Raw genomic sequence first — 22845 nt, 5'->3', positions numbered from 1 at the left:
TAGTTGTGTCTCTATATATATATAATTCACTAAGCCACCAGCGAGCAAGACACCCATGGAGCACGCAGGATGGAGCCACGCCCACCAACTCTAAGACCATTGGATACGACGACAACTTGCAGAGCCACGCCCACCAACTCCACATGCACCTCTGAGCCACATTGACTTTTTATTATTCTTTTCGGTTATGACGCACGACCGTGTCCACCATCGTAAACTGTTTTACATGCCATGGTCTTCTAGAGTTGGTGGGCAGGTCACCGTGAGTTGCTCTTGCGAGCGGGCACATGACCAGGTGGTGTGTATGCTTCGAGAACGAGGGTGGATGCGGCAGGACCATCTAAGAAGAGGCATGTTTGTCGCGGATGTGAATCGCTGTATGCAGCATGTAAAACAGTTTGTTTGTCGCGGATGTGAATCGCTGTATGCGCTGTGTAAAACAGTTTGTTTGTCGTGGATGTGAATCGCTGTATGCAGCGTGTAAAACAGTTTGCGAGAGGTATCCCATGGTCTTAGAGTTGGTGGGCGGGTCTCCGTGAGTTGCTCTTGCGACCGGGCACATGACCAGGCAGTGTGTATGCTTCGATGTGAATTGCTGTATGCAGCGTATAATGTAGTTTGCGAGGGATATCCCATGGTCTTACAGTTGGTGGGTGGGTCTCTGTGAGTTGCTCTTGCGAGTGGGCACATAACCAGGCAGTGTGTATGCTTCGAGTGCGAGAGTGGACGCTACAGGACCATCTAAGAAAAATCATGTTTGTCGCAGATGTGAATCGCTGTATGCAACATGTAAAACAGTTTGTTTGTCACGGATGTGAATCGCTGAATGAGTGTGCGATGGCGGTCCTCCAATTGTCAGTCACGGACAATTGTATGTTGCCCTCTCCAGAGTTCCATCTTTTCATTCACCTACAGTCGTATCCTCAAACCCACCCCATTTGGACAACTGTGTCTTTCAGGAAGTGTTCACCCATCAATACATTATTATGTGCTGTATGCTACACCACGGGTTGGCTAGAACTGGATAAAGCAGGATGTGAAAAGAGATAATCAAATCATTAACATTTCTGCACTGTGAAGAATTAAGGTGCTTAATATGTAGGTCTGGAAGCATTCTAACATTTGTTATACCTGTAGTGCCAACCATTCCAAAACACTTCACATTGACAGAAAAATTTTAAAGAAATGCATATTTTAAATTTTCAGCACAGCTTGGATAAGCGATAATATAAGATACACTGCAATGACTGTTTGATTAAGACCAGCAGCTTCTAGCTATGAAGCTCTAGATAATAAATAAAAAAATAAATTACCTTTATCTGCACAGACAGAGACAAACCTCTACTTATAACTACATGCAAATATTACTTAATGCTGGATGTGTTAATTTCAGATGAAAACATTTATTTGTCTTTGAGATTTCTATTTGAAGAAAAATATTAATTGATTTGTATCTGGTAATATTGCAGGTCTGCAAAGAAGACCATCCCAGATGTATATATTTGTAACTTGGCGGTTGCTGACCTAGTTCATGTTATTGGAATGCCATTCTTGATTCACCAATGGGCACGAAGAGGAGAGTGGGTTTTTGGAAGTCCCCTTTGTACCATCATTACATCACTAGACACATGCAACCAGTTTGCATGTAGTGCAATCATGACTGCCATGAGCTTGGACAGGTGAGTTATGTAGCAACAAAATAGGTCATAAAATAATCTTAATAAGGATAAATGGAAGGATGTTAAATATATGCTTTTTCTAGTGTCTTGCTGATCGTTTAATTAAACTAATATATGAAGCCACCACATGGTGTTATACCCGAGAAGGTATTAAAGCTGTGATGTAACGTTAAAAGAAATGCTGGTATATAAGGAATTGAGGATGTAAGATCAACAGCAAGATGTCAGAGCATCAGCATTATTAGATATCCCAAATATGGTGATTGTATAAAAATACAGGCACAATGAAAGCCTACTAGAAAATTTGTAGCTGTATTTTGTTTATTATAATGTCAAAAAATCTTAAGGCTTTACACATTTAGAGGATGCAACAGGACATGTATTAAATAAATAAATAATAGAAGTGGTGCCCAGTTATTTTTCACAACAAACCTTACTGAATTATTGAATTGAGACCAAATTCTATCCACACATCAGAAATAGTGTTTTCATTTTCCCTTATTCTCTGTTTATCCACTAGACTTTATTATGCTTCTGTCTATACTATATTATATAAAATGCTAATTATATACTATACTATATGTGTGTGTGCTTTGAAGAGACAAAGGAGTGACTCATGAAAGGGGATGGTCCTGGCAAGATCTGTACTTCAAAGGAAGAACCCAAACTGGTGACTGGAAATTGCCTTTTCGAGTAAATAGGGATAGGTATGGCATGCCCTAATTGCTCTAATGATGCATTATAAGTAGTCATACTGAGGGCACCAATTTAAAAATGAGTCCACAGGGGAACTGGCAGATCAAGAAGAAAACTCCCTGACACCACTGGTTGTAATTTCTGACCCTGGAAGCAGCTCCAGGAATTGCTCTGAAAGTAGCAGAGATATTTGGATGATACACTCTTCAAAATAATGGTTCTATTGGCACTTTCCTGTGTTGTGTGGTTCCTCTTAGAACAAAACTTGAGAAAGAACCATTTAATTCTGGGAAGAATTCTTTAATATGAAATTGGTTGTTTGGGCTTTGAAATGGGTCCTAATATGTAGCTGATACAGAAATATTTAATACATATTTGGCTAACTGGCAGGATGCTATCAGATCAAGATCATGTGTGGTTAAATGCAGTAAACATCCTTATAAAATCATGAACATCATAAAATCATTGTCTATTCATGGCTATTTCTGAAACCTGTAATTGATCTAAAAAAACGTCTTTCTGGAATCTTCCCATGGATGGTTCTTTTAGGAATCAAAAATTGATCCCCTAATCCATCGCTCTGAATAAAATCACTTTGAAAAATGTATTTTTATGAGTAGTAAGCTAGTAAGTCATCTACTTAATATTTCTTGAGGGATGTGTTCAGTTGTCTTTTATTCAATATTGTGTTGTCTCTCTTTCGTCATGTCTATTTTGAGAGCTTTGCTAAAATAAAATATTATTTTTGCACTTTAGTTTTATGAAACTACTTTTCTCACATTTAGGAAGAGTTATCTTTTTTTCCAAGATACAGAAAAGCTCTCGATTCTCTTTTGATGCCAGAGACTGTGACATTAATCTCCATTGATGATAGTCTTATTTTCTTAAAAACTGTTTAGAAAAGGGTCTGTTTTTAAGTTTAATTTGGCTGAAAATTTCATTTTAAATTCTTCACAATGACATTGAGCACATAAATGCTTCAAATAACTGCCGATCATTTTTTTTAAATGTATCATCTCAGTTTACATTGTAATGTAATAATAGTTTTATATAAAGGACTATATTCTTTTACAATCACATAGTCATTAAGTTGAATGAACCTGCAGAAATCATCCCTTGACATTAAATACATAACATAACTTGACTCAGGGAAGTGATATTTTTTATAATTGGGATGGGATTTACTCATTTTGGTTTTGTGTGGTCTACTTCTAAGAGTGCACTTTATGAAAATAAATACAAAACTATAATTAGCTTCATTTAAAGAGATAAATGGATTAATTAATTAACATCTTAAGCAGTCTTTGACTTGTTGGAAAGATTCCTCTAAAACATTTAGATACATAGCATTTATAGTAGTCTTTTCTGAAGTGTCAGGAGAACTGTGGAGTTGTTTTATTGTATTTTTTTTTTTTACTAAACTTGCTTATGACAGACAACAGGTAAGATTAGATGTGAACAATCAAAACATAAAAACGTATAAAAATGTGAACGTATAAAAACATGTCACAGCACTTAAATTTTCTTCATTAATATCAAACATACTGTACATTTACAGTAAATTAATCATCGTTCAATGTATAATATTGCATGTGAAGTAAGAAAGTGACGTCGGGCCAAAATGGCCCACTATATTAAAAACACTTATACTGGTTTTATCATTATGTAACATAATTTTAGATTTTATTTCTTAAAAGGTTATTGGCCACGTTTCTTATGAGTTGATCACATGAGTCCAGCTGGCCATGACTGGTTTTGGGAATGCAACAAGATGAGTGCAAGTGTCTTCTGCATTCTGATCAAAATCTGGCCAGGAAAATATCTGGGTGAACAAATATCTAGCCAGATGCTCCTGTCTCATTTTCATGCCTCCTAGTCTCGAAAATGATTTCCCACTATGATGTCCTAATCTGGCATGATAGTTATATAAATCATTAACAACTTTGAGCATAAAAAAGGTGTTTCTTCTTCTTCCATAGCTATTCCCATTTTTATATGTGGTCATGTTTATTACTTTTCCAATATCAATTTTGGTATGATTTTAATTGACGGGTGCCTTTCCTGACTCCAACCCTCCCCATCTAACTGGGCTTGGGACCAACTCCAGAGTGAATGCTGGTCTAGAAAATGTGCTATATAAATAAAAATTATTATTAATTACTATTATGATTATGTACATTTAGCAAATATCACTTTCTATTCTCCCAACAGTGTTGCATGTTGTTTTTCCATACACTGAATATCACTATAAATTATTAATTATGCTATAATTAGCTCTACAAAAGGTAGAAACTGCTGGAGATCTTGCTACATGCTGCCTATGAATGTCTGTCTTTTTTATTAAAGTTACTATAAAATGTGTGTGATGTTATTAGCCATAGAAATCTAGGGCCGATGGGTTGTTCAATTTAAGTAGATCTAAATATGCCTTTTACAGCTCAGGGTATTCGAACTGGTGCCTTCATCTTTAGAACATTCCTGTTGGTATTAAAATAAAGCCTGTTAGTCAGTCTTCAGCTGGTTACCTCTTTATCCACAAAAAAAAAATACTGCTGCTTTAGGCAGAGGTATTGTACCTGGAAATAACTTTGAAATACTCACGACATTAGGCAGTACAGGACTTTTCACTTGTATCTTTTGTGCAGAAATGCAAAACCACAGGAGTCAAGTTGTGCGAATTTTATATATTAAACATAGTAATATGTTATTTCTGACATTCATGATAATAGCCTATCCATCCATTTTCCAACCCGCTGAATCCAAACACAGGGGTCTGCTGGACCCAATCGCAGCCAACACAGGGCACAACGCAGGGACCAATCCCGGGCAGGGTGCCAACCCAACGCAGGACACACACACACACCAAGCACACACTAGGGACAATTTAGAATTGCCAATCCACCTAACCTGCATGTCTTTGGACTGTGGGAGGCAACCGGAGTGCCCAGAGGAAACCCATGCAGACACAGGGAGAACATGCAAACTCCATGCAGGGAGGACCCGGGAAGCGAACCCAGGTCTCCTAACTGCAAGGCAGCAGCGCTACCACTGCGCCACCGTGCCTACCTGATAATAGCCTAAATGATTTTAAATATATAGTAAAATACGAAAAACCATCAGTCGTTTAGATTTCTCAATGGACATTTCTCAAAGACAAAACAACAGATTAAGTTCATTGCTACAGGACCTCTAGAGTGCATGTGTATATATTGGACTACGTGTACCTGTTGATTCCTAAAAGTGCAACTGTCTTGTTTTGCTTTTTTACCTTGGTATAAACCTTGATCTCAACAGATTACTTTAAACAAGAATATTAAGTCAACAAAAACAACAACAACATGTATTTATGTAGCACATTTTCATACAAATGACATAGCTCAAAGTGCTTTACAAGATGAAGAAAGAAACTTTTATAAAAAATAGAAATATAAAAATAAGATTAGGCAATAATAAATAACAAAGAATAAAATAAGGTCCAATGGCTGGGAGGACAGAAAAAGCAAAAAAAAAAAAGAGTTCTGGAGAAAAAAACAAAATCTGCAGGGGTTCTGAGGCCATGAGATCACCCAGTCCTCTATAAGCATTCTGCCTAACATAAATGATCAAAATCAGACTTCATGGTTTTCAGGCTTCACGTGGAAGAATTACATGGTGATGGTCATGTGGATATCTGGCCTTCTAGTCATTAATGTAGGGAGAGCATGGTGCCTTAAACAGGTGGTGGTTGTGCCAAAAAACAGATAAAGAAATGCAAAGAAAGTAGTGGTTAGTACAGATTGCGGAGCCTTGATAAAAATCATAATTCAATGCATATACAGAATATCAGGGTTAAAGTAAAATGAAGCTCTGAGAAAGCCATGTTAAAATAATGAGTTTTTAGCAGTTTTTTAAAGTACTCCACAGTTTTAGCCTGGCGAATTTCTATCAGTAAGCTATTCCAGATTTTAAGTGCATAACAGCAGAAAGCCACCTCACCACTTCTTTTAAGTTTAGCTCTTAGAATTATAAGCAGACACTCACTTGAAGATCTAAGGTTACAATTTGGGGTGTAAGGTGAAAAGCATTCTGAGATATAGGATGGAGCGAGATTATTTAAGACTTTGTAAACCATAAGCAGTATTTTAAAGTCAATTTTAAATGGCAAGTGTAACCAATGTAGTGACATCAGAACTGGAGAGATGTGCTCGGATTTTCTTTTCCTAGTTAAGATTCTAGCAGGCTGTATTCTGCACTAGTTGCAATCGATTGATGGCTTTTTTGGGTTGTCCTGGGAGAAGTGTGTTGCAGTAATCTAAAAACTAATTTTTCAGCATCTTGCAAAGTTATAAGGGATCTAACTTTTGCTATATTTCTTAATTGAAAAAATGCTGTCCTTGTAATCAGATTAATATGTGATTTAAAATTTAGATCAGAGTCAATAATTACCCCTAAATTCTTTACCTCTGTCTTGACTTTTAAGCCTAATGGATCAAATTTATTTCTAATAATCTCATTACTGTATATCCATTTTTGTCAATCACTAAGATTTCTGTTTTCACCTTATTTAGTTTGAGAAAATTACTACTCATCCACTCAGAAACACAAGTAAGACATTGTGTTAGTGAACCAAGAGAGAGTCGGAGTCATCAGGCGCTATTGATAAATACAGTCACATATTTAAAAATGCCATTTAAAACATTACACATATGTGGCAATTTAGGACTAATGTAAGTTAATGTAAAGTTTTACAAACAAGAAAAATATTCTTTACACCAGACCATTGGATATTGCTGGAGGTGCACAAGTAGACACTATTAAAAAGGCATTTTATTTACGTGTATTATTTCTTTTTCTGAAACCTATTTTTTTGAAATACAGAGGTAAAATATGACTAGGCTCTTATATATAATGTCTACCATTTGATCATATGGTGTGCTGTCAACAGACTCTAATAAACAAAAACACTTTCTTGTGCAAACCATTGCAATTACGAACAAGTCTGTTCAGGCCAGAACTGCATTTTCCAGGATACACAACATCAAGTGCACTGATTCTCACTGTCAGCTTATAATTTAGCACAGTGAGAAATGAAGCTATTTTATCCAATAACCAGCTCACAATTTATATCATTTTTGCATACTTATGAAGTAGATGAATTGGAAAACTGGTGTATCAGTTATGTGTATGTTGATCAGTAAAGATGGCAGTGTCGTGATCTTGCACCTAAGCATTTATGCGAACATTTATATCTAAAACACTACACAAGACAGATAGATAGATAGATAGATAGATAGATAGATAGATAGATAGATAGATAGATAGATAGATAGATAGATAGATAGATAGATAGATAGATAGATAGATAGATAGATAGATAGATAGATCCATATCTATCTCCAATTGTACATGACAGGTATCATGCAAATACAATTAACATACAGACATGTTGGATATACCAGACTACCTTCTTCAATTTTACAAATAAATTTTCATTTAGCAATTATGTATCAGTTATATACTACACTAAAAATTCAAGCATTACTTCATATGGAGGTCTTTGGTACTTTCCAAGTTTTTAACCCATATGTGATTGGATTTTTTTGCGATTTTTGACTGAGCTCTAGTCTTTGTTTCTCAAATAAAAAATGTATAATCTTTGGAGCTCTTTTGTAATTTACATTTTCATGTATATGGATTAACCAGGATGTGATAATGAGAGGACAATCTTGAAAAATTCTTTGACTGAACAGTATGAAATGTTTGAAATATAATAATACCTAACATGACATTCTCAAAACTCCTTAATTCAATTCATAGTTTTGGGGATTAGATCTATCCCAGCTGTGGCATAATATTCAAGATAGGAGCCAACCCCTTCAGAGTTCCCACTCATGTACTCACCCACCTGGACCATGTAACTTAGGATGCACATTTTTGGAATATGGGAGTAAAATCAGAGTACTTGGAGAAACATACATGCACACACAAGCATTTGACACAAACAGCATCCAGGCATGGGATTCAAATACATAATTCTGGATCCATGACGTGCCACAGTCTTGCCTAAATGTGAAACAGCTTTGCCTTATTTTTGAGAAAATAATAAAAAACAAAACATCCCAAAAAACTACCGGTAAATCGATCCACAGTGGCTCCCTGGGCTAGTCAGTGACCAAGACATAATGGAAATAATTAGTTGAACAAAGACACTTCTTCAATTACCAGCTTACAAATGCAACAAATTTAAATGGCCTTTTCAATTTTGTATATTATATGCTACCAGCTAAGAGTGCATTCTGTCCTTTACAGCAGGTAAGCCACTTTCTTATGCTGCAAATTTTAACTATGTTTTTTAACAAAATCAGTTACTATATTCTCTCTATATTACTACATATTCTCCTAATATAATAATGGAATAAAGTAATACATCTCAAGTATAAAATTACTGTATCCCTCCCAAACCTGCACTATATTTTTCATTTTTATGAGTTAGAAGAGAAGTAAAAACTACACATTATTGCTCTGCACAACATCTTTAGGTGCTGGTACATAAGAGATTTTGCTACACTAATCAATGTTTCATATAAGAGCTTTAACTAAAAACTGTACAAACAAAGCAGTTGTCATACTTGAGACAATAATAATAATATATTTGATGTACATTGAAAGTGACAAGATTGCAAGGTATGCAAGTGCAGAATGCTGAAAAAAAAACCAATTTGTTCCATACTCATTAAATTTGACTCCAAAAACACAGACTATTATTTCTACTAAATCTACTAAATGTGTAAAGTTTATTTTTACAAAGTTCTAATTTCTCACATAAAAAAGAGAATAATAATGTCTGCATAAAAATGGTCAATTGAATAATTTACAAGTTAAACTTATTGAGAGCATTAATATGGAAATACACTGCTCAAAACATTAAGGGAACACTTAATCATCACAGTCTAACACCAAAAGTCAATTAAGCCTCAGGGATTTCAATTTGTCCAAATCTGTCAATTTGTTAGGAAGTATAAGCGATTGTGAATCAGCGTCGCCTGTTTTGGTGTGAATGAAAATGGCAACAGGTGCACTGGAGAGGCAACAGCAAGACAACTCACAAAAAGGGAATTGTTTTGCAGGTGGTGGCCACAGACAGTTGCTCTCTCCTTATCCTTCCAGACTAATTCTTTTCTAGTTTTGCATTTTTCTAGTGTCTTTGTCACTATTGGTAGCATGGTACCAGCAGCTGATTCAGGTTGCACAGGTAGCCCAATCCCTCCAGGATAGCACATCCATATTTGTAATTGCAAGAAGGCTTGCTGTGTTTCCATGAGATGGGCTATTACACAGGTAGAGCTAGACTGTAGAATTTCATCAACCCAGCAGAAGGACTGGTATCTGCTCCTTTGTGTGAGGAGGAACAGGAGGAGCACTGCCACAGCCCTGCAAAATGACCTCCAGCTGGCTACTGCTGTGCATGTTTCTGACCAAACTTTTAGAAAACAAACTTCATGAGGGTGGCATGAGAACTCAACATCCTCTAGTTGGACCTGTGGTCACAGCTCATCACTATGCAGCTCAATTAGCATTAGCCAAAGAATACTACAACTGACAGTCCTGCCATTGGTGCCCTTTTATCTTCAAAGGTGACAGCACATTCACACTTAGCACATCTAACAGACATGAAAGAGTCCAGAGAAACTGTGGTGAAGGTTATGCAGCCTGCAATATCATCCAGATTGACCAGTATGGCGATGGGTCAGTGATAGTCTAGGGAGGCATATCCTTGCAGTGTCCACATGGTAGGCAACAGTACCCTGACTGCTGTTAGGTACTGGGATGAAGTCCTCAGAGCCATTGTAGTGAGAAAATGCCTGGCCTCATGTTGTCAGAGTGTGTAGTCAGTTCCTGGATGATGAAAGCATTGATGCCACTGACTGGCCCACAGGTTCCCCAGACCTGAATCCAATTGAGAACCTCTGGGATGTTATGTATTGGTGCCAAGTAGCACCACAGACCTTCCAGGAGCTCACTGATGCCGTGATCCACGTTTGGGAGGAGATACCCCAGGACACCATCTGCCATCTCACCAGGGGCCTCATGCATAACGCAGTGCATAGAATTCGCACGATAACATGACGTAAGCACAAAAGCGGAAATGTGCTTACGCAAAAAAAAATCCAGATGCATAAATCTGTGCAAACGCCAACTTCCATGTTCTTCTGCTCCATAAATCCCAGTCAGCGTGAAAAGTAACGCATGTGCATGCGCCTGCTGTCTCGCCCCAATTCCTCCAGAATTACGTCTCTTTGAATATGCAAATCAATATAAATAGCCCTTAAGCTCAGCGTTCTGTGAAAAGACAATGGCAAAAGCAAGAGGGAAAATAGAAGAATTTCAGCGAATACCAAGTGGAGGCAAGGAAAAACATACTATTTGTTGGTTTAAAGAGTGATATAAACAACAAAAGGAAGTTGATCGAGTGACATAGTGTGTTGGAGAAACTCGAAAGCTAAAGTTCAAAAAGTCGCACAGTGCCCGAAATAAAAAAGAAGTTGTCACATATCAAAGTCGCCGTGAAAAGGCGAGTCGTAGTCCACCGTCTGAGTGTCACATGAAAGCTTATTAGGGTACAGAGATAAAAAAAGGCACACAGTGGGAAAAAAGCATGAAATTTCAACTTTAATCTCTAAATTTCCACTTTAATCACTTAGCTTATTTTGTCATTAAAGTAGAACATCATAAATTTCATCTTAAAATCGTTTAATTTACTAGTTTCTCAATCCCATCGTAACTAAAGTAGCACATTAAATGCTTTGTTTTGTACTTGATCTTCTATGTGCTATATGTGTGTGAATCACTATGTACTTCTTAAATGGGCTTTCTCTTCCTCCGACAGGACACAGAATCCATTACATTCGTGATATTACAGCTCTCTGAATAATTAAAATGCTGAGATGTATACGTGATATCATTTTCTTGATGATAGGAGTTAAAGCATGTTATTAAACATGGGAACACGGTGGCGCAGTGATTGTTCATGTCTTACGCAAGATGCTTGCTGTGCCATGCGCGACCTTTGATGAAATACTTTATTGTAGCAGTACTGTCTCTTTCAAACATACTAACCTCCAATTCCTGTCCTTACTTTTCTTTCTCCAAATACCCAATTGCCACACAATCAGCTCTGTAATAGACATTAAGCCATCTGTAAGCTTAGAATGCAGATTCTTCAAAACTTTTAAGGAACATCGAAATATCTTCGTAGTAGGTGTTTAATTATTCTATCCGTCTATCCTTCCAATGTCGTGCCAGCACCAGCAAGAATACAGCGTGTGGCAGGAACAATCCATGAACGGAGCGCCAGTGGCTCACTAGCCCTGCGGCACCGTGTGGTTAAAGTTAAAGTTTTATCTGTATAATATAATAAACAGATTTTGCTGCATTTCATCTTAAAAATGATATCGTCATCATATGTAAATACGTGCTTTATAAAGTGGCTCAGGTTGTGCAATATTATAACTGTATTGCAAGTTTACAGTGAGGTAATTGTACTTATAAGTACAAACAGTTCTACAAGGAGCACTTGATGGACTGATTGAGTGTGTTTAGAGTTCTTGGGATGAAATTGTTTCTGAACTGCAAGGTCAGTACAGGAAAGGCTCTGAAGCGTTTGCCATTTGAGAGCAGTCAATAGACAGCATGGCTGAGGCAGTGTGTGCTTGATGCTGTATACCAATAATTCTCTTTCCGATCAGCTGATGTACAGCTGTGATTCACACTCAGATACAGTGATATAAATACTCCGAGTGATGCAGTGAGAATAATATGGAAAAAGATGATCCGATGTGGCAACACCAAACGGGAGCAGCTGAAAGAAGAAGAAGAAGGTGCAGTGAGAGTAACAACGCTAAAGCAATTATGGTATTTGGAATGGTTTGACTATTCTGTGGACCATTATATTATTACAGGTCAATTACAATCAAATGCATTAAACTAATAAACAATATGCGGTTAATTTCAGTGTATTTATAAAGCCGCATCAGGGATGTGGATCTAAAAAAGAAGGGGTAACCACAGAGGAACAGTAGCACTGCTTTGACGCTGGGTGCCACCAGTCTGTAAAACCGAGCTGAGAACTTGTATACAACAGGGTATGAGCTACCATGGAAATGTGCGTGGCTTTACGCCAAGTTTAGGTTTTATACATCACGATTTGAACATGGAAACGTTCTTACGCAACATTTTTGTGTGTACGCACCATTTATACATGAGGCCCCAGGAGCATGCCCAGACATTTTTGGGAGTGCATACAAACACATGGGGACCATACACACCAAAGAGTCAGCATTATGAGTGTTTTTTCATGTTGAATCCAGCCCTCAATGAGTGACTTTGATTTCCATTGTCCGTTGTTACAACATTTTGTTCTCAACCAATTACACAGTATTACCCAGAAAAGATTTTCATTCATCAAGATCCAATATGTGATTTAAATATTCCCTTATTTTTTTTGAGTAGTGTATATTTTCTGGTAATAAACCGATAAGAAATGCCCATCCATTTCACTATATACTGTATAAGTTATGACAGACATTGAGTTTCTTGTGATATTATTTGAATATCTTGACTCAAAGACTAATGTACAGTAATGAAAGTTTCATGACAATGCACTAAAAGGCTTAGGTGAATAAGGCGTTGAGGCAAAATATTGAAGACAAAGAAATTAAGATATAGATGAGATGTAGATGTCTGCAAATACCTTTTTAGCTTATATCCATGAGATCACTTTAATTATGGTTTATTAACAATAAATATTATAATATTAAAGGTCATAGCCTTATAACATCTTCAAATGCTCAATCAGTGCTGTGCCTTTTTGGTGTTTTTTGACCCAATTCTTACACCCCTTTTTAGGAGCTTTGAGTGTTACATTATTCACCCAAAACCTTTTTAGTATTGATTGACCACCTTAACCTGTAGTAGTGTTGATCCTAAATTTTAGAATAAGTGACATTTAGCATGTTATTTATGAGATGTGCAGTAAACAAACAGTACCCTAAATGGAGAATAAAATACACTAAATAATATAGATTGATACATAGATAGGTAATACCTTATTTGTTACAAGAGGAAATGTAATTTTTAAATAAGCTCCAGAAATATGGAGATATGGTTGGTCAAAATTGACCTGAAGGACATGGCAGTATTTTAAATATGTACAAAAAAGGAGATATTGTTTTTTTTTTTTGTAAAATCAGGATGATTTAATAAAAGCCTTCACAATTCTGAAATGACACAGGATGTTTTTATGGGTTGTGAACAAAAAAAAATGATGGGATGTTTAAGTTTTGTTATTGTTCATTAATTTGGGGAAAGTCATAAGGTTTCTTTGTCAACGGATGACATTTATGGGGCTTTTACTAATTTCAAACACAAAATGGGCCACATCTGACCCCAGTAACTTTGTAAGGGTTAAAGCATAAACCAAGGCCGGAATGGGATTAAATTCAAACTAGGAATCTCATACAAACTCAGGCCACACTATAGATGCCTGCCATATAAAAGATGGTTTTACCCTAGCCTATAAAATTATCACTTGGTGCAGGAGTTCACTGTATGTCTGCAACCTTGTCAATTATATTGTCAAAGTAAAGTCCAATAAGAATCTTCCTCTCTACTGACATTAGTCCCAAGATGCTCCTTTCTAACAGAGGTCCCCAGCTTGTTCTTCAGAACTTTCACTTTGGTGAATCTTTGTTCACAGGCTACTTGTGACACAGACAAGGCCAGCAAGAACTTGTAGCTAAAGCCAATGACATGGTAGGCATCAGTCAACAGAATGTAACGAGACAGGAGGGCATGGAAGCATTTTTGCAAGCTGAACAACTTTTGCCCTTTCAATTCCAGGGTCATTTCATCAGAATCCTAAAGGTTATCATCTGATCCTGAGAGCTTCTTCACTCTCCTCACACAATGCAAGTATTTTTAATCTTAAAAATGGGTAGTCTTGTTAGAACCCATGTTGTCAGACCAATAGCCCTATTTGAGCTATAATAATAATAATAATAATTATTATTATTATTATTATTTTATTTATATAGTACATTTCAAGAACAAGTACAAAGTACTTTCCTGATTTCTACTGATCGTAAGATAATAACATCAGACATCCATATAATCCCACACAAGTCATCCAATTATGTGACATGAATGAAAAAACTGAGCATGAATTTTAAAGGAATAAACCTAAAATTAATTATGTAAAGTGCAGATATATAGCAAGAATGTACTATAAGCATTTTTGTAAGTCACAGCACACATAAACTTTCTTTTAATAACTTTTGAAACAAATGATCTGGAGATCAATTTGATTAAGGTTAAGTGATAATACCCAGGGAATAATGCACAACTCTGGCAAACCTTTTTGCTCTGCCCACAGGAGGTATCTTAAATTACTTTGAAACATTTTCAATAACTTATTTATTGCATGCTCCAGGCATCAGTTACGTTTATGGCAGGCTCTGGTTTGCCAAAGGGTACATACAGTTAAGAGATTTCAACTGTGCCATAAGATTGACAGCTAACATATATAGATCGCAAGTATGTTTCAATGCTCAAAGCGTGATAGCTAAGTCTGATTAACATATACAGTATTAACAGGGATTAAAGTTATTAACCAAATGGTGACAGATGATAAAAAATAGAAATTTGCAGGTAACCTTGAATAGTTATGACAATGCAATTTGAAAAAAATATTCAGTTTATGATTCCCCTTGTAGAAGTGACAAGATTACAATTCATAAAAAAAGAAAAAAAGATGAGTTATTATACATTTATTTTCAGAATTATAATACCTCTTTATTAATTGTGAAGGAAACCCGGGTGTCAGCAGGCCCAAACCCCGACACGAACACACAAGCACAGTCCCGGGTTCAAATAAAGGTTGATTTATTAACCAACTCCTGTCACAATAATCACAAAAACACAGGTTTTTCTCCTCACTATAATTTTGTCACCACTGCACTCCCCTCTTCCAATCAAGTGTTGCCTCTCTACCTCCCAGCTCTGACTCGTCTGGATAAGGGAGTGCGGTCCCTTTTATTATAGACCCGGAAGTACTTCCCGATCTAAGTACTTCCAGGTCATACAAAGTCCATCACAGTAGGGAGCTTTTCTCCCTGCAATGCCCTCTTGCAGTACCACGTGACCCCAGCAGGGCTGCCGTGCCGGACTACATTTCCTAGCATGCCCTGCTGACTTCCCACTGGGTACCGATAACCAGGGCTGCTGCCATCTAGCATGCTGGGAAAATTAAAAAAAAACCCAGCAATATCTTTTCTTTTTAATCGGCTGTCCGTCCACCCTTTCAGGTCTGCTCCCTCTGCTGGCCGGGATGCCCGTCCAGCCCATGTGGCTTCTACATAGTATAATTCATGCCATTCTGCATCAAATTTGGTACCCTGGACATGCTGAGTTATTTCTAATTTGTTTGAAATACATATGATGTCAAATGTACATTATGTATTAAATCTGAGATACAAAAGTGTCCCTAGAGCAGTTTTGATGATTTATATGAAATATAAGGGTGTCAAGGGATGCTACTCTATTCTTAATTATTAAAGCAGAGCCACTAGCTAACTGTGCTACCATATAATTTTGAATGGTTTTAGGGAATAGGATTGTATAGGTTCCTGGTGCATATTTGTTCCTTTCAGCATTTTTAACAATATACTTAGTTTAGTTTGAATATTAACATTTTTTATGATTTGGTCTGATTTATTACTATGCATGTATATGAACTTTCCAAACTCATCAATGCACTAACCCACATTTGGGTAGACAGGAAAAAAATATTCCACCCTCCTATCACATAGATGCATTATAATAGATATCAAAAAGTAACAGATTTAAAAGAGCAGGACCTGGGGAAATTCTTGCATGTAAGGGGAGGCTAAGGGCAGACCCTAACCCCAAATGTGACTAAATAGAGGGAAGGGAGCAGAAAGCTAAGCCTGATGCACATGCCTTTGCTTAATGTTTAGGTAGCAGTTTCAACTTAGATTGCTGATGCTTTATTTGTGAAGCCGAGAGACAGTGACTCTCCCCCAAAAAATCAAAACAAAAAAAAAAAAGTTGTTGGGTGCAAAACAAAACAAAGTCCTCTTTTCTTTTGTTTTCTTGTTTATTGGTTAAATGACCCGCAGAGTATGGTCGGAATAGGAGCTACAATAAAGTAGTGTTATTTTTTGTTTTTTGTTTGTTCTATCCTGCCATTGAGAAGTCCATTTGATTCCCATGGAGACACAAGTGCCTTTTTTGTTAAGCTAGCCATGACCTGATGTTTTCCTTTTTCTGTTGAGCTAAGTGTCAGGTGTATTTTCCTGAGATGTCAGACATGCTTCACTGAGTGGTGGCTGCTCTTTCAGTATTAAACCCACCATCTAGCAAAGCTGCTTGTGCTGTTCCTGTTTGATCTGCAAACCAGCAAGACAATGAATCTTCCTTTGTTATTTTTGTCCTGCCAGATAACCAACTGTTGTGCAGTTGGCCCATCATCAAACTTAGTGCTGATTGCCTTGCATAATTTTCATCTGCACCATTAGCTGTCCACATGTTTGATCACTGAATTCTTTTTTCTGCATTTTTCAGCTACAGTATCTGTCTAACAGTCTCACAGTATTTCGGATTTTTTTTTAATAACAGCTAAGATCACCCTAGCAATGATCTCAAGGAACATCCTTTATTCAACAGATCTAAGTGAACACAGACATGTGAACAGCCTGGGTTCATTATGGCAAATGCCAAAAAATATGGGTTGATGAAGACTGGGACAATTTTCATAACACAGGTTTATAATCACATTACATAATCTTATACCAATCAAAGTAAGAATAATATAGTCCATCTCAAACCCTTTACCTTGAATGGATAGAAATTATCTTGTGTGGATAATACAGTAAATGAAAGAGTTAAGTAATAATTTAATCTCATTTTCATCACCTTGGATGTGGTGAACAAGAAATTCTTTGTTGCATAGAAAAGTATGCAATAAAAATAAATGTGCAAAGACAAAACACAGAAAATTTCTCTAACACTAGGTAGCCCCAGTCATATTCTTCTCTAAGCAATCATATGCATCTGCATCATCAGCAAGATGGCAGTTTTTGTTTGACTGTAGCATATCCTCTAAATAACACTCTAGTTACTCTCCTTGTTTAAAGAAGTTCTGAGAATTAGTGGAAATTGGTAACTTTTGACTTTGATATACAAGCCCTGATTTCTTGGTCTGCTTTACACACAGTTTCCTCTGTAATCTACGAAAGACATCACTTCCGGTTCCGGCCACAGATGAGGTCACTTCTGGTTTTGGCCTTTAAAGCTGCCATCATATCACAAAATCATCAGTTCAGTTTGGAACTCATTGAGAGCACATCTCAACTTATTTCTATACCCTTTTGCAGCCAGGGACAATATATGGGTGGCTGCCCCAAACCTTTTTTCGTGTATTGAGACGACATAAATAAAATTACAGAAAGCATCCAACTTAAATACATATCACAGAGAGAGGATATTCCTTAATGCAAACACTATCCCTTAAAACATATACAGGCATACACATCACATAAAACTGCCCTGTGTCTTGGCCTAGACCGAATGTAAGCGGTAGCAATGGGTCTATCCCAGAAAATAATTTAATAATAATAATAATAATAATAATAATAATAATAATAATATGCAAAAGTAGGAAATGCTTATAGAGTAAAGTCTGCATTTATTCTGAATGGAGATTATACACTTTCAGTTTTGTGTTGTTTTGTATCATGCACAAGGTCATGTAGAGATTTGTTTAAGTGATTAATTTAGACTACTTCATAGTGAAAAGTAAAAAAGATAAAGATCACAAATAGAGTGTCACTTTTAGGAACAAAATACCTTTGAAAACTGAAACCAACTTTAACCACTTTATATTTCAGCTAATAAACCTTTTTTAAAGATTATTTACTTGATTATAAGAGCATATGATATTAGGCATGGTGGTTCATGCAGTTGTCTACCTGACTCAGTGTCCCAAGTTTGAATGCTGCCCCTGCTCCTTGTCCGTCTGGAGTTTGCATATTTTCTCTGTGTCTGTGTTGGTTTTCCTCCAGGTTCCCTGATTTCCCCCAAATACCTGAAGACATACATCACAGGTTACACTAAATGTGTGAATGTGTGTGCACACGGTTGTGTGTGTGTGTGCGTGTGTGAGATGGCCCTGTGATGGCCTGATGCCTAATCAAGGCTGTGCCCTGCCTTGTTTCCAGTGCTGCTGGGTTAGACATTGGTCTCTGGAACCCTAAACCGAATTAAGTGTGTGTAAATATTTTATGTTATGTTATATTAAGTGACTGCTATGTGATATGAAAAAAAATAGAAATGTTCCTGAAAACATGACTCACAGATTCCAGCTATTCAAAACAGAATTACAGAAACATTTACGTGATGTGTTTATTTTTTTTGCCTACATAGCAAGTTAGAAGCATACTCTTGCCCTTTGTTCTTATTTCTTATATTTGTTAACTGAAAATGTAAAACTACTTTCAAAATGATAAGCATCCGAACCAAAACCTAATTTTATCAAATTGTCCATAAACTAATAATTATGTGGCTTTTCAAGGCCTACATCTGGTTTAAACCTAACAAAAAGTATATTTGCATAATAATATTTCAACCTTCATATGCTATAAATGTAAGACTTTTCTTCCAGCAGATGCTTGTAAAATACAGATAATTTAAAAAGAATATTTAAAGTTGAGTGTTATTTGTTCATTTGAATAAGACTCAAGCTAACAATGGCCCATATGCAGGCTGTAACTACCTCCAAAGAAAAGAGCTGCAATAACATTTTATCTTTCTTTCAGCTTCTGGTTTGAGTGCTTCTTATTCTACTAATTAAATTTATTAAGAGACCAGCACTATTAGGTTTTTTGTTTCTGTATTTCGTATTTCTTAATAAAATAAATATTAGTTTTCATTGTCAGGTGTAGGCTTTAAGTTTCTCCTCAGAATATTATATTTTGTTCTATTGATATTTAGCTTCTGGAAATTTTCCATGTTGAACTTTGTAGTTAATGTTGAAACTAAAGTAATTAGGTGAGTTGAAAAAAAAAATGTTAAGAATAGCTCTCCCTATTGGCTGCACCCACCCCATTCTCAACCTTTCGGCATTCAAGGCTCTCCTAAAGAGATAAAATCTCAGCAATGCAGTGAACCTCTTTTTAGATATATCCAACAGTTACCTGCCAGAAGCAGCACAAAACTCCACAATATAATCATGAAGTATTCCATAAAATACAAGTGGAGTGGTACTTGAGTTGTTTTGCTTGTTTTTAAATTTCTACGTCAAGGTCCAGATTACTTTTTACATTACTGTCTTTAAATGTGACACTTGATTTATTGACCTCTATGTAAAATCAGAACCTTTGGCAATTCATTGTGGTACATTCAAGATGAACATGGTAGATAGATAGACAGATAGATAGATAGATAGATAGATAGATAGATAGATAGATAGATAGATAGATAGATAGATAGATAGATAGATAGATAGATAGATAGATAGATAGATAGATAGATAGATAGATAGATAGATAGATACTTTATTAATCCCAATGGGAAATTCACATTCTTCAGCAGCAGCATACTGATACAATAAATAATATTAAATTAAAGAATGATAATAATGCAGGTGAAAAACAGACAATAACTATGTATAATGTTAAATGTTAACGTTTACCCCCCCGGATGGAATTAAAGAGTCGCATAGTTTGGGGGAGGAACGATCTCCTCAATCTGTCAGTGGAGCAGGACAGTGACAGCAGTCTGTCGCTGAAGCTGCTCTTCTGTCTGGAGATGATACTATTAAGTGGATGCAGTGGATTCTCCATAATTGATAGGAGCCTGCTGAGCGCCCTTCACTCTGCCACAGATGTTAAACTGTCCAGCTCCATGCCAACAATAGAGCTTGCCTTCCTCACCAGTTTGTCGACGTGAGGCGTCTTTCCTCTTAATGCTGCCTCCCCAGCACACCACTGCGTAGAAGAGGGCGCTCGCCACAACTGTCTGATAGAACATCTGCAGCATTTTATTGCAGATGTTGAAGGACGCCAGCCTTCTAAGGTAGTATAACCGGCTCTGTCCTTTCTTGCACAGCGCATCAGTATTGGCAGTCCAGTCTAATTTATCATCCAGCTGCACTCCCAGATATTTATAGGTCTGCACCATCTGCACACAGTCACATCATGTTTAAAACATGGTAACATCATGTTTAGGAAAATATCTTCAGTATGCAGTCTTTACCAGGTTAGCATTTGTACCTGCTCTTCGGCCTATGAGTGTATGGGAGATCATTCACAGTGGAAGAACATAAGAGACCTGACAAATGAGAGAAGACCATTCAGTCCATCAAGCTCGGTTGTATAGTGTGATAAGGCGCTATATTGGCGCCAACCTGACACAGACTGACACCAGAGGCACAGGCAAAATAAACAAAAAGTTTTATTTTTTTCTTCAGTTGTGGGACACGTCTTCCCCATGTCCCACTGGCCCTAACACAGTCCCAAAAACACACAAAAGTAAATCACTCCCCAAATCACACTCTTCTCTTCCTCCACTCCTCCCAGGGCAGCTTGTCCTCTTCCTGCTGACTCTGGCGCCCTAAGTAGGGCCTGCACGCTCCCTTTATACTCCACCCAGAAGTGCTTCAGGTGGTAATTAACCTCAATTAGGCTGCACTACCAGGTGTGGCTGCGTTGCCACCCATACGGGCTCAGTAAGCCTTGCAACTCCTCCTGGCAGTGGCCATGGAGTCCAACCAGGATGAGCTCTGGTGTTCCATGCTATGGGCCCCAATGCAACCCAGGGGGGCTGCCACCAAGTGTTCCGAAGGACGTAGAGTGCATCCCATGGCTGCTCCCCCGGATCCAGTGTTGAAGGGGCGTCCCAGCCAGGCATGGGTCCCGGCATCCGCCACAATAGCAAATAACTAAGCTGTCCCAACGTCTCATCCAGATACTTCTTAAAGGTTGTTAGGTTTCTACTTCAACTACATGTCTCAGTAGTTTGTTCCAAATTTCCACAACTCTCTGTGTGAGGAAGGGCTTCTGGCTTTACACCTAAGTGGACAAAACAAGTCCTTCATTCTGCTTTATGTAGGAGTATTAACAAATGGAGAACATTCAAGATAGTTGCTAGTCTTTATTGGACTATGCACCCCAGACAAATCACCCAAAAATCAGATTGAATGAAAAATTGCACAACATCTACATTTAGGGAATACCTGGAGCAAGTCACTTAAACTACCTGCACTCCAATCTTAATAATATACATGTAGAATAGTAAAATGCTTTAAAATGGTGTGTTCCTTATTGAAATGCACCTTTAGGACACAGGTTAGGTGTGATTCCGGGTTACCCACTTCAACTTTTCTAAACTTTAAGGAGACTGCAGTATTGTGTTACATGTTCATTTCCACTGTCTGGCTTTGGCAATTACTATACTGCCGGCTGAGTCTTGTTTACCCCTGTTTATTTTAGTATTTAAGTCATGTCCAGGCATTTAGACCTCACTCAAGGTCACATGTTTAGGAGGTCCCAGGCTCTTGCTTTTGCCTGCTAAGCTCTTAGACAAATTCTTCTTAACCCATATAAGCACAGCTCTCGAAAAACAGCTTTTATGGAATCATCTCTGCTTGCAGCAACAAGTATATCAGAGGAGTACTGTAATTCACTCATCTCACATTGCTGGCTTCTGTAATTCTATTTATAGTAACATTCAATATTTTATCAGTGTGAATTTGATCTGGTCACATTATGTGGATTGAGAATAACAGGATAACAGGTGTATTATCTTTAAAGACCTGCTATCTGTATGACTGAAACTTTTGCTGTAGTTTTTTATTCTGTCTTGTATTATGTCTTTTTGAAAAAGAATAACTAACTATAGACTAAAATTGCATATTTTTCATGAATCATGATTGAAGATACTGTATATTGTTTCAAAATGTTATGTGGCAACATCCTTAACTGCAGTGCCACAGATGTAGCTACTACTAGTGCAGCTGGATTTGTGTGGTTTCCAAATCTTCCAGAGCTTCTGCTTTCTAATGGGGTTCAGGCAATCATTGTGACTCATTGACATGTATGCAAATAAGTCCACAGTTCAAGTGTCTGCATTTTAAAAGATTTAGTAAAAATTAAGAAATCGGTTTACACAAAAATAAAGAGAAATATTGATAATACAAAAGAAAAGTTATTGTATAAGGTGTTTCTGTTCAAGGCTTGTACATCTTGTCCTTTGAGTTTCTTTTATAAGTTCTTTACATAACATACAGCCTTCTGTTCATACCTCAAACCTGCAGATGTGATACATGATACATGAACGTTCAGAAAACTGTATGCCGTCATTATGAAGCCAAATCAAACAGTTATGTTTCTAGCTAAATAAAAACTGACTAAAATTC

The 22845-nt window shown here is 37.0% G+C and overlaps 1 protein-coding gene across 1 annotated transcript in view; it reads left to right on the top strand.

The window, feature by feature from the left end:
• The window catches only part of mchr2a (melanin concentrating hormone receptor 2a), a 93326-nt gene that overhangs the window by 18368 nt on the left and 52113 nt on the right, over nucleotides 1–22845 (top strand). Inside the window, exon 3 of the mRNA XM_028796179.2 lies at nucleotides 1470–1679. Coding sequence (XP_028652012.2) covers nucleotides 1470–1679 — 210 coding nt within the window. The remainder of the gene's footprint in view (nucleotides 1–1469; nucleotides 1680–22845) is intronic.

This window comes from Erpetoichthys calabaricus, chromosome 3 (assembly GCF_900747795.2).
Source record: "Erpetoichthys calabaricus chromosome 3, fErpCal1.3, whole genome shotgun sequence".
Lineage (NCBI taxonomy): Eukaryota > Metazoa > Chordata > Cladistia > Polypteriformes > Polypteridae > Erpetoichthys > Erpetoichthys calabaricus.
Note: the sequence above shows the minus strand (reverse complement) of the source record. Positions and strands in the feature narration are given on the sequence as shown.